Below are 14766 nucleotides of genomic sequence, written 5' to 3'. Positions count from 1 at the left end.
GTGTTTATGGATTGTATGTTTTGCAGACCCTCTATTTCCCTTATAAACTAAATAAATATAGATTTTTTAAATACCTGTAAGGTTAACAAAAGCCGTTTTTTTACGGAGCTTCTCAGTAAACACCTTTTATTCTTCTGGGATTTTCACCTTGTGCCTCTCAATAGAGGGTATATTGTCTTTGAGGTAAAAGATTCCATTTTTTTCTTCTTTTTCTAAAGTTCATACACAACTGACTCTTCTTGAAGCAGATTTTATTAAAAAAATATTACAGTGAAAGTGCACAGACTTTAATGTGATGGTTACAACTCTTCAAAACACTCCAAGTCGTTAAGAGCAGTAGCTGCAGGCAGTGACTGTCGTGAACAAAGTCAGGATACAACAATAATATCAAGCACCATAGTGTGTGGAATAGTGTAAAGTTTGCAGGTATTCGTCACTGTCACCTATCCTGACTGCATCTCTTCATCAGTGGCTCCAGATGTCTCCCTGTGAGTCTGTTGTACTCACTTAGAATGTAGCTTTCCTTCTGCAGCATCTGCAAAAAAAAAAATGGATGCAATTTATTTACAGTGTGGCAAAAAACATTCAGATTTTAATTAGTTTAGCAAATTTACAATCTGCTTCACTTTTGGTGGCACTTCAACATTATAAACAAGCCACTCAATCATACGGAACAACAATAACACAATTTTCACTGGAAAAATGAAGAGGATTCGCCTCAAATTGTAGTGGTGTGGAGGCAGGAATTTCACAAATGCATTTGGGCACATAGAACCAAACCTCTCTGCATGTCTACATCCCATACTATAGAAGCTTTGTGAGAAATGTTACATTGTAATTTGGTTGAATTGATCCTTTTACAATTTGTTTTCCCATACAAACCTCTGTCCATTCTTCCTCTGTCTCATGTCTGTAGCCCAACAGATGACAGATGCCATGTGCAGTGACAACCTAAAGCATGAGGCAGAAGAGGAGCAGTTAATGCCAGCTAGTGTCACTGCACACACAGTCGCTGCCAAACCTGAACACGTGACAGATGGTTAGGTGCAATTCAATAACACGGTTGAATATATATTCAAAACACATGTCTGTTAAAATAACGGCCTGTATTGAAGAGATGCCACAACTACACGGTGTCTTAGACAGCGTCAAACATGGCTACTCACAGCAAGGGTCCCGTGCAGATCCAGGGAGTCCTTTTGACACTGCTTCATCACGAACTCGACCCCCAAGAAGATGTCCCCAAGGTTCAGCTCGTCTCTATGAAGGGGGCAAGGCAGCTTGCCAGGCCTCAGGTCCTACACAAAACAAAAGTAGTTTCATTTTTAACTGCAAAGTCCATAAAATAACTTTAAAATTGTTCAACTCTGGTGACCCCCTCCCACCAAATTCCAGTTGGTGTCATCTTACTGAAGGGCAAATATGTAACATGAACCAAGTTAAAACTGTTTAGCAGCAATACTCCCGTCTGTTGGCAAGTAGCTAAATTAGTCATATTCACCTCGTAAAATGGAAACGAAAGGACATCCGTGGGCACGTTTTTCTTTCTGTAAATCTTATTAATTTGCTGAATTCTGTTGTTGTCCACGCAAACGATGCCCACATCAAATTTATGGATGCCCAATATGTGCCTCAGTGTGTCAACATCCTTGCGCAGTCTGGCGCGGCGAATAGGCACCACCTTCTGGAGATTCCGCAGTACTACTCCCATTTTAGAATCCGGCGTAAACGAAGAAAATGGCTAAAACAAACTAAAAACCCAGAGATATAGGATAATGCTATCCAAATAAATAACCCACCTCCCACGACGGCCAGTAATTAAATGTAACTACTAAAGCTGTGGCAGTAAGTTCACGAGAAGGATTGGTCTTTGCGGTAGCTCCGAGCAACGTTCAGCCATTCCAGACAGGCAGAATTCAAGGTGACACCGCAGTAGCAACATGGAGGACCCAACCGGATTATTAAAGCTTTCTTTGGGTTATTTGTAGATGACAAAACAGTTGAGAGAAGTTAAACATATTCCGTCGTGTAAGGAAAGTGGCTCCTCGCCCGTTCGCTCGAGCAATAAACCGGTCGCAACGTTGGCAAGAGCGGAAAAGGATTTAACGTCCAGTGGGGACCTAATTAGCCGTCGGACCGGAACCGGATGTGAGAATGTGTTTTAAAATAGCGTAAACAGTTTATGTTTTGAATCGTTAAAGCTGAGCAAAACCAAGAACATAAGCTGTAAAAGGTGAGGCTTTAGTCGTATCGTCATTTCAGTATTTCTTCAGATTGTTTTAGTTGTGTTAATTTAATAACTTTAAAGAGCAATAGAACAAACCTTACGTTGCTAACTTATACGACATCTGTGTCGTTAGCTCGTGCTAGCGACCGAACCATGTCATCTTATTCGTTCCTGTCCACATAGTGACCTCTTGCCTTTTACGTGATACGGTGTTACACTGGAAAACTTGAGAGACGGACTCGGTGTTGCGTATTTCTGTCGCTTGAATGCCTGGGTGTGAACAATGTATCTTAACAAATAACCGAGGCTACTAAACACACGCTGATAGCTGCGCCATGAATCCATCCAATCCGTTTGGCAGTCCACAAAGTGGAGCTTTCCAAGCCCCAAGCAACGCTATGAAGACTGGTTTGTTCCCGTCTTTTGGACAGCAAAGTTCTGGCAATCAGCCCCAATCAGTGGGCTTTTTCCCTCCAACAGCGTTTGGACAGCCACCCGTCTTAAGTCAGTCCTCAACTCATGGAAGTACCATCTTTGGACAGCCGTCTACGCAGCCCCCCTCACTGGCTACAATAAACCAGGCTCCAGCATTTGGTCAGCCATCATTAGGAATGAGTGTCACAGGCTTTGGTAATAGCTCTGCAGCAGCGTTTGGACAGACTGGTGAACCTAACCAAAGTTCAGGATTTGGCCCGACCCCTTCCTTTGCGCAGCCGTCAGCGTTTGGGCAGGCTCCACCAGGTTACAGCCAGCAGGCTCCGGGATTTGTCAAACAGCCACCAGGGTTTGGCCAACAGCCCCCTCGGTTTGGAACTTCCCAGATGACTTCTGTCCCTACTACTGCTTCAGGACAACCTCAGCCACTGAGCTTTGGACAGTCTGTGTTTGGACAGTCGTCATCTACCAGTGGCCCCACCAGTGCATTTGGCACAGCGCCGAGTGTAACCCAGAGCAGAGGCTTTGCCGCATCAAATTACAGTTTCAAGCCATCCAACGAGGCAGTGTTCAAACCCATCTTCAATGCCAGTCCTGAGCCCGCTAACCCCCAAACAACTTCAATGTCCAGCTCACCCTTTGGCACCAGCGGGTCCCAGACCAACTCCGGCATCATGAGTAGTAGCGGCACCACCGCCACTGGCTTCTCTGGGACTAAATCTGGGCATTTGGGCTTCAGCTTCTCACAGCCGGCTGCAGCGCCCTCTGTCTCTGCTCAAACCAATTCACTAACAACTGTCAATAGCGGCACTCCTTCCAACCCGTTGCAGTTCACCTTTTCCCAGCCAGCAGCCCTCTCCAGCTCCGGCACTACGGGATCTACTACCGAGCCCACCACCCCATCGACTTTCAACTTTTCAGCCAGCGCCCTCCAGCCCCAGGCAAGAAACCCTTTTGGTCCGCCACCAGCATATGGCGAAACCAAAGCTAAAGCAGAGACCGGTACAGAAGAGAAAGGGAGCACTCCTGTGGGCCTAGGAGGCATAAGTGTATTTGCACGACTTGGTAAAGGCACAAAGCGAAAGGAAGAGCCACTGGTCCACAGCGCTGTCCCAGAGAAGCCTGCCACAGGAGTGGAGGAGAATGTTCCAGAAGAAGGAGATGCACCAAGACATGCTTCAAAGAGGCCCCTAATGAGGGCCCGCTGCCCACCACCAGGCTTATTCGGGAGGGCATTAAGTGGTCTTCGTAGAGAGGCCACAAAGGAGATTGACCCGCAAGCAACAAAGTGGGAGGAACCGGAGAGTGAAGACGTTCAAGATCAGGAGCATGGCGACGTACCTCCTACACCACCTACAGTGCAAGCACTCACAAGGGAAGGGCTGGAAAAAGCTGAACAGTCAGGTGAGACATACAGTACAATAGTACATACTGTGTAATACCTGCATTTTGTATAAAGGTGTGTATGAATTTCTGAAATATATCTGCACTATAAAAGGCAACTATGACTGATCAAAATGACTCTTGCCAATCCAAATAAATTAACTTTCTTAACTACATTTTTTTATTTGTTGCAAGTCCATCTACACCTATATGACATCTTACAATTTCCTTTATAATTAGTAGGAATAATAATATATAAAATTTATGAATATATTTTTAAAAAAAGAAACGCAGACAGAAATCTTAATCCTGCTGAATTTCAAGTCCAAATCTTGGTTAAATTATAAGAGTGAATGGCATTATGAGAACATACTCATCCCGTTGTCTGTCTATTACTCTTTCTAGACTCGGCACAAGACTCAGTCTCAAACCTCGGCATCACAACCTCTTTGAGACGCAGGCAGAGTTCGGAGAGCCTGAGTGGCATGAGTGCCGCCGACTGCACCATCATCCAGTGCAGGAATGTTCCTCAATCCCTCAACAGAAAGGACGTGATCGAGAAGCACTTTGGTCGTTTCGGCAAACTCCGCAAGGTCCTGTGTCGGCCTACCAAGAACCTGGTCATAGTGCACTTTGATGACCACGTGAGTCCTTTTTTTTTGCTAGTTACCCTGGGTAAAACAAGTTCTCCATACTCTGGCTACTTTGATTTTAATGGCTTCACCATATATTACGGTCAATTTCTTCAGTACTCACGAGCTCTTTGTGGCAAAAGTGGAGCGTTGGTTTCATTCCAAGTTGTTAGGACTTGCTCGGACCGTTTAACGCGTGTGTACACTTTTCTAATTTTTATTCTTTCACTGTTTCAGGCATCAGCGGCAAAGGCGAAGAAAAAAGGAAAACACCTACATAAACAAGAACTTTTTCTCTCGTGGCAAAAAAAGAAGCAGAGTAAATATATTTCCATGAAGGTTGAATTAATATAGGAATCATTTCTTGCACCCAACAGACACAGTTTTGCTGTATTGATACGATTGTTTAGAGGGACAGACAATAAATCATGACTTTGTTACGAGCAGTTTATTTAATAATACCTTTAATTATTTGCAGTGAGTCACTGTATTGCTTGTTGTGCATTAGGTCCAGAGGACAAAGGGAGCAGACCTGCAACAGGAAAGGAGGAGGCAGAAGGAGAAAGTCAAGAGGACACAGAGTCCACATCTGTTTCCTCACCTCTCAGAAAACCTGCACTCAGAGGTCCTGCAATCAGCAGTTTGATGGCCTTCAGCCGCAGGTACACTTCTACAGTACACTCGCATCTGTACGAACGTCTTTGTCATTTTTACTTCAGTTGTAATGCCTTCATCACACTGTCTTTTTGTGTCTCAGTTCTCCGGTAAAGAAGTCTTCAATAGCCAAGTCTCTGCAGTTTGACACTGAACCCCAGAGAGAGAGCCGCACAGATGCCCAGACCTCGGAGCGCCCGGTCCCCTCCTCCCTCCTCCACCTCATCGGCCAGATGGCTGAGACCGCTGAAGACAAGTTCCGCCTCCTGGAGCAGAGAGACAAGATCCTGCGTCAAGGTTAAGCCGCCGCTCTCACAGCAATCTATTGCACCCATGAAAGCATACCTTATAAACATACCTTGTATACCTCATACAACCCTCACTTCAGAGCATCTAAACTATCACATGTCTAAAAACACAAGAGTGCGTCATCTGATTACTGACTGCATCGTCTGTCCGCACAGGTCGGCCCAAGAGGACGGACTTGGACCTGTCTAAGGTGTTTGTGGGGACCTGTCCTGACATGTGTCCAGAGAAGGAGAGATACATGAGGGAAACCAGGAAGCAGCTAAGCGTTTTCGAGGTCATCCCAGATACTGAGATGGTAATGTCCTTAATGCTTATGTTCCACATTCAGAAGGAGGAATATAGACTTTTTTCAGTGGTATTCTTAGGTTTAGTTATTAACGTTATCTAGTTCCATTAGTTTACATTTGCATATTAATTAATACAAGATCACATTGCAGGTACGTGTCTGTATATATGATGAAAAGAATTGTTTCTGCAAGTTGAAGCTTCCAAGTACGTCAAATGCAGGAGGGAGGGACTCTGTAGACCAAAACAATGAAGCTGTAACCTGCCGTCCCCGACTAGGTGGATCACTCGGCAGCCATCAAAGAATACAGTCGCTCATCAGCGGACCAGGAGGAGCCTTTGCCCCATGAGTTGCGGCCTCTGCCTGTGCTCGGCATGACCATGGACTATCTGGTGACTCAGATAATGGACCAGGGCCACGACAACTACCGGGACTGGTATGACTTAGTCTGGAACAGAACCCGCGCCATCCGCAAGGTAACAGCTCTCGTTCAAATATCTTATCACTTATGTTTTTATTTATTTAAAAAAAACACAATGCATGTTTTTGGGAAGCCTTGCCGAGTGGTGAAGATGATGTTTGAATACCAGTTTTGCTCTCCCGCTCACAGGACATCACCCAGCAGCACCTGTGCTGCCCTCACACGGTGTCGCTGATTGAGAAGTGCACGCGCTTCCACGTGCACTGCGCCCACCACCTCTGCGAGGAGCGCCTGTCGGCCTTTGACGCCAAAATCAACAATGAGAACATGACCAAGTGTCTCCAGAGCCTCAAGGAAATGTACCAGGACCTGGCAATGCGGCACATCTACTGCCCCATGGAGGCAGAGTTTCGCCAGTACAACGTGCTGCTGAAACTCAACGACGGTGACATCCTGCGGTCAGTCCATGGAAACACAGATGATTCGACATGTTGCTGATATGTCATTGGATAATTGAAGAAAACCTGTATTTTTGTTTTCTGTTTTTCTTTCTTTCTTTGCGTTTACTGCATTTCGTGCCTCACCTCACCCTATACGGTAAATAATACTTCCTCCAATTTGTCCACGCAGTGAAGTTGAGCAATTCCGCGACGAGGTGCGTAATTCCCCTGAGGTGAAGTTGGCCGTGCAGGCGTTCACCGCAGTCAACAGCAACAACTTTGTGCGCTTCTTCAAGCTGGTCAAAGGAGCCTCGTACCTCGCCAGCTGCCTCCTGCACAGATACTTCAATCAGGTCAGAAACGGTTTCCTAATTAATGAAAATCTTTAGCTTTCCACATGTCAAAAGAGAATTCACTTATCTGGATAGGCTGTTTGGGAATATGAGACTATAAACGAGCACTTGTGAACATTTGCGCCATGTTTTTGGGAATACAATGATATAAATCAGGCTTAATATGATAAATGGACAAACCCCTCTGTAGAAACCATCAGAATATAGAAAGTAATGAAACTGGACAGTGCTGCTGAAGTGGAGATTTCTGAAAAAAAAACTGCTTTTAAAGATATGTATTGTGAAATTAATTACGCTACAGGTGAACACGGTAAAAAAGATCATGTATATCACTATGAAACTTCCCCAGTTGGTTGAGTTTAGTGAAAATCTAAAGAACACAGACAAAAAAAACAACAAAGTAGTAATATTTGTGTGGTGTGTGTGTGTGTGTGTGTTTGTGTGTGTGTGTGTGTGTGTGTGTGTGTGTGTGTGTGTGTGTGTGTGTGTGTACAGGTTAGAGCTAAGGCCTTGAGTATCTTGAACACAGCCTACACCGTGGGTCCAAGATCCACTGCGTTTCCAGTCGAGGACATCGTTCGGATGTTGATGTTTCGCACCGCCGAAGAGGCTTCAGACTTCATCCAGCAGTACGGACTCAATATCAACGACGGGTGAGTGACTCCTGGTGGTCTGATAGACGTTTTAGCCGTCAAATTTTGATCATCAAGTCTAAATATATATGTTAAAATGTTTAAACAATATGGTTCACAGTGTGGTAGAGCTGAGTCGGGTGGCCCATCAGGAGCCAGATCTTCTTCTGTCCCAGAAGAGGTCCGAGGTCATCCTCGCAAAGAGAACCATGTTGTTTGGAGAGGTGGTGAATGGAGGGCCCCTCCCCAGCCCTGTCCACCACCGCCCTGTCTGCAGCTTTGACTCCCAGAACCGGTACCGCGGCGAGGGCCCCCTGGCTGAGTCCACTCATAGCCAATTTAAAGGTAATTTGTAATCAACAACATTTTGATTGGTAGCTGTAATTTAACGACAATCGCTGGAAATAAGTTTGCAATCTTTTCACGTCTATGACAATAACTTACGTTTCTTAATTGCTTCAGCGTTTGCTGCCAAGGCAGAAGTTAAGGTGCCAGCCGGCGTTGAGTTGCTGACCCAGGTGGTTCCACACATGCACGCTGGGTTCGGGTTGCCTCCTCCTGCTGCTGCCGATGAGACGGGCGAGCCCAGGGATCCGTACGGCGGCTCGGCCCGCCCAGCGGACGCCCAGCAGCTGTTCCAGCCGATACCTCAACCTCAGCCTGCCAGACCGCCGTCGCCTCCACCCAAACCTCAGCCGGTGTACAGCAATGAGGTGAGCGAGATCTCTCGGCTCTTTATCACATGAGATGTCCCATCTGGTGTCTTGTCGATTGAGTGATGGAGAAACAGTGGTGGGAGGAAACGAAGTGCCGCTATTGAAGTGTAATCAGGGTATTGTTGGCTTACTAAAGTGACAGATCTGAATACTTATTTCACCACTATGTAGCAATTTGTCTTTTTTCTAAGCTGTTTTAAATGTAAACATTATGAATATTAATTGCTTTGTTTATATAGCAGATGTTCAGCTGGGCATTTAAAACTCCAAAAGTCCAAATAATTAATGGAGAAAAGAATCGTCAGATTAATCGGAAATGAAAATGAACATAGATTGCATTTCCTTAAATTAATTTAAAAATAGATCTAAAAAGAGCAGAGTTTGTATTAATTAGAGTTCATTAAAGCATTGATGAACTAGCTGTAGTTTGGTTTTTAGTGTGTGTATGACTAACTGTGCTGACCCCCTCCCCTGCAGGACATCATGGCTGAACTCGACTGTGTGATTGAGGAGGTGGTTGGCGCAGCAGTGAGGGAGGTAGCAGCTGCCGGTGCCAGCTATGCCGCAACAGCGCTTACGTAAGTTCAATTCATTCATCCATCCATCTGTTCTGTACCAGCTTTCCTTGTGCGTGACGGTGTGAATGCTCAGTGGAGATCTGACCCTCTGAGATGTTTTGTGAAACTCATTTGTGTGACTAACTTCCTGTGCTGTTGTCTCTGGTTCTGCAGGGAGAGCAGCGTGCAGGTGGAGTCACTGGTGAGTGAGGTGTTGGGGCAGATGCTGGAAGAGATATCCTCCACCGAGATCAAGCTGGAACGGGAGCGTGTCGCCGACGAGAAAAGCAAGCTCGAGGAAGCCAGGTTTGTCTGCTGACCGCTAAGGCCAGCCTGTTGATTTAAATAAAGCACAGTGTGTTTCATCAGTACACTCGGCTGTAAGAAAGCAGCATCTTCTACACTGACCCAAAACACATGACCCAAAATAGTCTTTTTGTGAATTGCGAGTCAGTTTTGTTTTACAGCATCAGGCCACCGTAAAAAAAAGTTGCAAAAAGGGGCTGGAAAGCTACTCCCTTTTTATTGGCCATCAAAATCCCTGTATTTCTAGCGACTATCAAAGCCGATTCATTGGCCACAGCTCACCCACCATTTCCTTTTTTCTATGTCTGTCGGTGCCAGGAGGAGGCAGGAGCACGAGGTCTTCCTGCTTCAGTTCAACTTCTCTCTCTGCAGAGAGCTCATCGACGAGGTTTTAGATGAGACCATCAAGGAGACCGCCACCTCTGAGATCCAGTAAGGCTTTAAAACTCAACCAAGCTGTGTGATGTGAAGTTACATGATTACCAGGACTACTTAGAATGTCGAAGAGGTGCTGGCATTAAGGAGGAATGTCATGAAGTGTCATGGCTTCCAGTGGCACACTTGTGAGTTTCACTGAATTTAAATGGACGCTTCCCCCCTCCCCCTCATTTTTTAGGCAGGCGGAGAAAGAAAAAGCCAACTGTGTCGCTAAATGCACCGAGCAGGTCTGTACCAGTCTAGTCGAGGAGACGTTGAATGAAGACATAGCTCTATTGGTTGAAGAGCTCCTTGAAGCTGAGCTGCAATGCATCCACAAGTATATCAAAAGGTAAGAAACTGAGAAGCAATCACACCATCATCTTAAAGTAAGCACTGCGAGCTGCAGACTGGAGCGCAGAATCAGCTCCTCTACCGTTTTTTTAAAACCATTTTGTCTTTTCTTCCCTCATCTGTACCACCAGGTGGCGCGATGTGGTCGCGGTGCGTCGGCAGCTGAAGAGACAGATGAGAGGTTTCCCTGCCGCGCCATGCTGCGTGGACCCTCGATTCAAACTGCAGGCTCTGGCTCCCAGCGCCCCTGCACAGCCCTCCATGGCTGATCTGGCCCGCGGTCTGGTCAACCTGGGAAACGCCGGCGCCCTGGCCTTCTCCAGCACCAGGTATGTGCTTTTCCATGCAGAGTTGTTTTCCAACCGTATCTTATGAATATATGTATGATGTGTATTATTTTTGTTGTTGTTAAGATCGTTGAAAATGAGAGAAGAAGCAATCCACCAGATGAGAGTCCACTACTACTATCAGCAGCTGCTCGAGTAAGTCATGAGTGTTTATATTCAGTCAGCGGTCCGCGTCGCAAAGCAGCGTTTGACCTCTTTTTGGTATTTCTCTCAGTGAGAGAGTGTGGGAGCCACTGGACCTGCCGACACTGGTGACAGAAAACATCCCCAACCCACCTGACCGAATATTCTGGAAAGCTGTTCTCCTCCTACCGAGCGACCACGAGAGTGTAGCCAGCTTGGCCGACAGGTAAGCAGCAGCTCTTCAATGGGAAGTGTGACGGGTGGATGTTTGATCTTTTTAGGGTTTAATTTAATTTCTCCCCATTGAAGGCCCCCAGTGTTCTCTGAACTTATCATTGAGTTTGTTCCCCTCCCGTCTGTGGTGCACAGGATCCTGTCCGACTGGCTGGAGGTGAAGCTCGGTGGCAGCAAAGAGTCAGAGGAGAGGGAGGAGCAGCGAGATGGCACACTGCAGACCCTCTGTGTCACCAACACACTCCGGGATGAAGGACAACGCACTTACAGAGTCCACGTCAGCGTCAAGGTAGACGGCAGCTTACACACGATGACTTCAGTCAAAGGCAAAACAAAGAGATCAACAAGTCTTCAAATTGAATGGAATTTATTCAGATTTTCTAAATTATGTGGTGCTCGAAGAAAGTCCTTCCACAACGACTCTTCTGTTGTTAAATGCTCACAGGTGTTTAAAAAAAAAAAAAACTCAGCTAATCAACTTTGCTGATAAATACAACAGACCCTTCCTAAAAACTATATATGCCTATCTTTATATTAGGCCTTATTATTCACCTATGGTGGTGTTGAGAAATGAGTTTGTAGTCTATATCATTTTGTTGTTGTTTTAGTTGGATAAAAACGACTATGTGTAGTCCTCTGACTGGTCTTCTTGCTGGTGTCCCCCAGGCGTCCCGAGGCCCTCTTACCGATGACGGCCTGTCCAAAACGGAGGAGTGCGGCGAGCTCCAGGGGACGGGAGGTCTGATCGTGTTGCTCCCCGCCGTGCCCACCATCGAGCCCGGGCCCGACGAGCAGGACGTCCCTCTGCTGTCGGCCCTGCTTCAGCTCAAACAGCTTCAGCAGGCCAGCGCCTGGCACTGCCCGCTGCCGCTGGCCATTCTGGTGCCAGGGCCAGAGTGTGGCACCGGTGATACACAGAAACTCGAAGAAGGTGGGTAATCACACTAATAATGGAATAAATAGTTCAATTGTGTATATATATTGGACCTTTTTTGGATGGTACTGTTTCGATTGCAATAAAAGTTGAAGTTTCTAGTTTCAAAAATTAAAGTAATGGTCGCAAACACACACTGGGATATTAGAATAGCTGTGAAAATGCTGTTTTTTTTCCTCTCTTGGTGCCCCCTTGTCCTTCAGCCTTGATGCTGCATACACTGGTCCAGGAGGGCCTGATATCGGAGTACACGTTCTTCTTCATACCAGAGACCACAAGTGACCTGCAGGGATCCAGACAGGTACTTCACGTGCATTTAAAAAAACAGATGAACACATTTATGTTGCATTGAATGTCTTTTTCATTTAATGACCTTCACTTTCTTGGATTTGATAGTGTTGTTTTTTACGTTAAAGTTGAAATACTTAAATCTGCAGCTCCCCTCCGCTCCCCTTGTGAGTGAGAGCTAATGTTTTAGCAGCTTAGCTTAGTAGAAAGCTCTAAAAGCCCACTGTGGACAAGCATAGTTTGTTTGATAGAGGAAATGTTTCAAAGCTAAGTCTTCTACAACTTCTCTTCCCCTGTCCCATCATGTGTCTCTAGCTCAGCCAGGCTACACGTTGGCTGCTGGCCCGGGCTCCACCACCCATCCCGCTCTCCTGTCAGACCCTGGTGCAGCTCGTAGAGGCCACTCTGAGTCGTGAGTTCAGCCCCAGAGTCTACGCTCACCGCCAGGACCGGGTCAACGCGCGTCTTTCTACCCAGGGCCCAGTGCCCGTCATCCAGCTGTACAACGCCATCGTGGCTCACATTGCCGACAAAGCGTCGTCCCAGGATCTCAGCAAACTCTCTTGGCCGCCGGGAGAGTTCTGCTTTCATGACAACCGTGACATTGTCCCTCATCTGGGCTGGAACTCTGCCAAGCACCTTGACTGGTTACAAGAAGTCATCCTCAGCCTGCAGCTGCCGCAGTGGGAGCAACCGTCTGCTACAGGTCAGTAAGCGAGAAGTCAATTTAGCTTATTTATTTCTGCAGATTTTCCTTTAAAGATTCCATTACTGTTTAAAATGAGACCAATAATTCATGCATTATACTTACCCCACCCCCCCGCCCCTCACATCCTTTAATATCCCTCTCTTTCTCTCTAGACTCGTGGTCTGCGCTCTGCTCCTTCATCTTTCGCTACGCTGCCCAGATCCCGGTGTCGCAATGCAGTCAACCTGTCCTGATGTCACAGCTGGAAAACCTTTTGCAAAGGGTCAAGCTCAGGGGCCACCACACCCGAACCCCCGCATCCAAGGTCGCCAGAACCATCTGGGACGACGAGGATGCGTGTCCATCCAGTCGCATTCCTTGGGATGACGTGCTGGTGATTTGCATAGACCACAAACTGAAAGACTGGCTGATCCCCGGACCCCCGGTCTGTGAAGGTGAGGACATTCTCTGAGAAATGTGTCCAACTGTTTTAGAATAATAACCAATTGCGACTTCTATGAAACTGATGTTTGACACCGTGTCTTGTTTTGTTTTGTCGTTTTAAGATGCCTTGACGGACGATGGGGAGATTCTGGTTTACGTCCTCACAGAGTCATTAAACAGTTTCCAGCCACCTGAGGAATGGGCCGAGGCCCTCAGAAAAACTCACAGGGAGAAGCAGCAAGAGACGGAAGGGTGAGAAAGCCATGCAAAGAAATAGTGCCATCAGTCTTTTAGATGTTAACATTAAAACTGCTGGAATGAATATAAAAGCAAGTATAAGTCACGATCAATAATCGTCCTTGACTCTGTCCTCCATCCTCAGTGCGGATGCAGCGGCCTGTGCCACGCCCAGCAGTCTGGTCCTCAGACAGAGGTTGTTCACCAGTCTGGTCGAGCCTGTCGAGGCCCCGACAGCCCCGCTGGACATCACGCACACTCCCACAGCACAAGAGCTCCTGGCCCACAATCTCCTCAATAGCCTCGAGGAGGAGAAGTCTGAAAGCAAAAGGTACAGCTCCAGCATAGCTGTTGAAAAGTCATCATTGCATCCAGAATGTGTGCTTTACGAATACGCCATTTTAAAGGCCGTGGTGACAGTGAGGTCTTTGGTTGTACTGTTTGCCACAAAAAAAATCCACAATCTGCGGGTCGTGTCTAACTCTCCTTATTGTCTGCAGGTGCATGGAGCAGCTTCAGCGTTGGCTTGATGGTGAACCCGTGGCCCACTTGTCCACTCCACTTTTTATTCCATCCTCAACTCTGTTGTTGAGGGGCACAACCATAATGCATGCAGCAGCTACAGCTCCTGTCCCACAGGTATGACATGTCCCCTCACATCACTTATGTGTGGCTGTAAATTATAAGAGATGCATCATCACGAAATGCTATCATCATGCATTTTCCTTGTTTTTTTCCAGCAGCCAGAGCCGGATGATCTATCGGACAAAGCAGACCGCCCTCAAAACATGCATGTGTCTATGGCATGGCGCCTGAAGGAACTTCAGCGACAGATTTCGGCGAGCCGTGAGGAAGAACTGGCCTGCACCCTGAAGCTGAGCAGTCTGCTGAGCATCGTTGATGATTGATGAACTTGTGAAACAAGGACTGCCGCTCTGCAAATATAAATTTATATTTGAAAACTAAGATTATGCTTATCACGAGAGACTGACATTAAATTTGCTGAGCTCATGGCGGACTACAGCATAAAGAGTTTACTATTTTGTCTGTACAGTGTCTATCATATTGTTTTTTGTTTTTTTGCATAAACCTGATGAAATGCTTGTGCTCTGAGAAGGCTGCTCTTCTTATGTTATTAACGTGCATTTAAGTACTTGGATTCTATAACCAATCCATCAAACGTCTTCTGTGTGTTTTGAACCAGTTTTTGTATCGTTGAGTAATGAACTCGTCTAACAGCTGAATAAAAGTGTAGTTTTTCAAGTAAACATCCCATTTAGCGCAGTTGTCATTCAGTAGTTTGACAGGCTCAGGCATCGGATCATCATGTGAGCACATGTGTAGCGTTT

General features: G+C 46.3%; 2 protein-coding genes across 3 annotated transcripts; one reads left to right on the top strand and one right to left on the bottom strand.

The window, feature by feature from the left end:
* Positions 1-236: 236 nt before the first annotated feature.
* LOC137782879 (endoribonuclease YbeY-like) lies at positions 237-2140 on the bottom strand. The gene is made up of 4 exons (XM_068572571.1): positions 1502-2140; positions 1167-1298; positions 883-951; positions 237-535 (listed from the first exon to the last, which is right to left on the bottom strand). The coding sequence occupies exons 1-4, from the start codon at positions 1709-1711 to the stop codon at positions 440-442; spliced, it is 507 nt and encodes a 168-aa protein (XP_068428672.1). The 5' UTR covers positions 1712-2140; the 3' UTR covers positions 237-439.
* On the top strand, positions 1936-14631 carry mcm3ap (minichromosome maintenance complex component 3 associated protein). 2 transcript variants are annotated; one of them, XM_068572570.1, is made up of 28 exons: positions 1936-4066; positions 4451-4689; positions 4915-4996; positions 5186-5339; positions 5435-5628; positions 5796-5935; positions 6205-6402; positions 6537-6805; positions 6978-7140; positions 7636-7793; positions 7894-8117; positions 8235-8485; positions 8966-9066; positions 9220-9351; positions 9670-9783; positions 9968-10120; positions 10254-10451; positions 10536-10604; positions 10684-10818; positions 10962-11115; positions 11493-11757; positions 11964-12061; positions 12364-12754; positions 12910-13191; positions 13303-13432; positions 13563-13748; positions 13918-14056; positions 14161-14631. In XM_068572570.1, the coding sequence occupies exons 1-28, from the start codon at positions 2563-2565 to the stop codon at positions 14323-14325; spliced, it is 6288 nt and encodes a 2095-aa protein (XP_068428671.1). In that variant the 5' UTR covers positions 1936-2562; the 3' UTR covers positions 14326-14631. The 2 variants fall into 2 exon arrangements, with proteins under 2 accessions (XP_068428671.1, XP_068428670.1); XM_068572569.1 differs by having other exon boundaries at positions 14158-14631.
* Positions 14632-14766: the final 135 nt, after the last annotated feature.

This window comes from Clinocottus analis, unplaced genomic scaffold (assembly GCF_023055335.1).
Source record: "Clinocottus analis isolate CAN_PGR_092001 unplaced genomic scaffold, fCliAna1.0.p SCAF_12, whole genome shotgun sequence".
NCBI classification, from domain to species: domain Eukaryota; kingdom Metazoa; phylum Chordata; class Actinopteri; order Perciformes; family Cottidae; genus Clinocottus; species Clinocottus analis.
The sequence above is the reverse complement of the archived record's forward strand: the minus strand, read 5'-3'. Positions and strand labels throughout refer to the sequence as shown.

Excerpts from the sequence above, each read along its gene's own strand:
- LOC137782879 (XM_068572571.1), bottom strand. The coding sequence starts at position 1,711 with ATGGGAGTAGTACTGCGGAATCTCCAGAAGGTGGTGCCTATTCGCCGC. Across the intron at positions 952-1,166 it reads ATCTGCACGGGACCCTTGCT|GTTGTCACTGCACATGGCAT; the intron begins GTGAGTAGCCAT and ends CTCATGCTTTAG. Across the intron at positions 536-882 it reads CAGAGGAAGAATGGACAGAG|ATGCTGCAGAAGGAAAGCTA; the intron begins GTTTGTATGGGA and ends TTTTTTTTGCAG.
- mcm3ap (XM_068572569.1), top strand. The coding sequence starts at position 2,563 with ATGAATCCATCCAATCCGTTTGGCAGTCCACAAAGTGGAGCTTTCCAA. Across the intron at positions 6,403-6,536 it reads GAACCCGCGCCATCCGCAAG|GACATCACCCAGCAGCACCT; the intron begins GTAACAGCTCTC and ends TCCCGCTCACAG. Across the intron at positions 14,057-14,157 it reads CTACAGCTCCTGTCCCACAG|CAGCCAGAGCCGGATGATCT; the intron begins GTATGACATGTC and ends GTTTTTTTCCAG.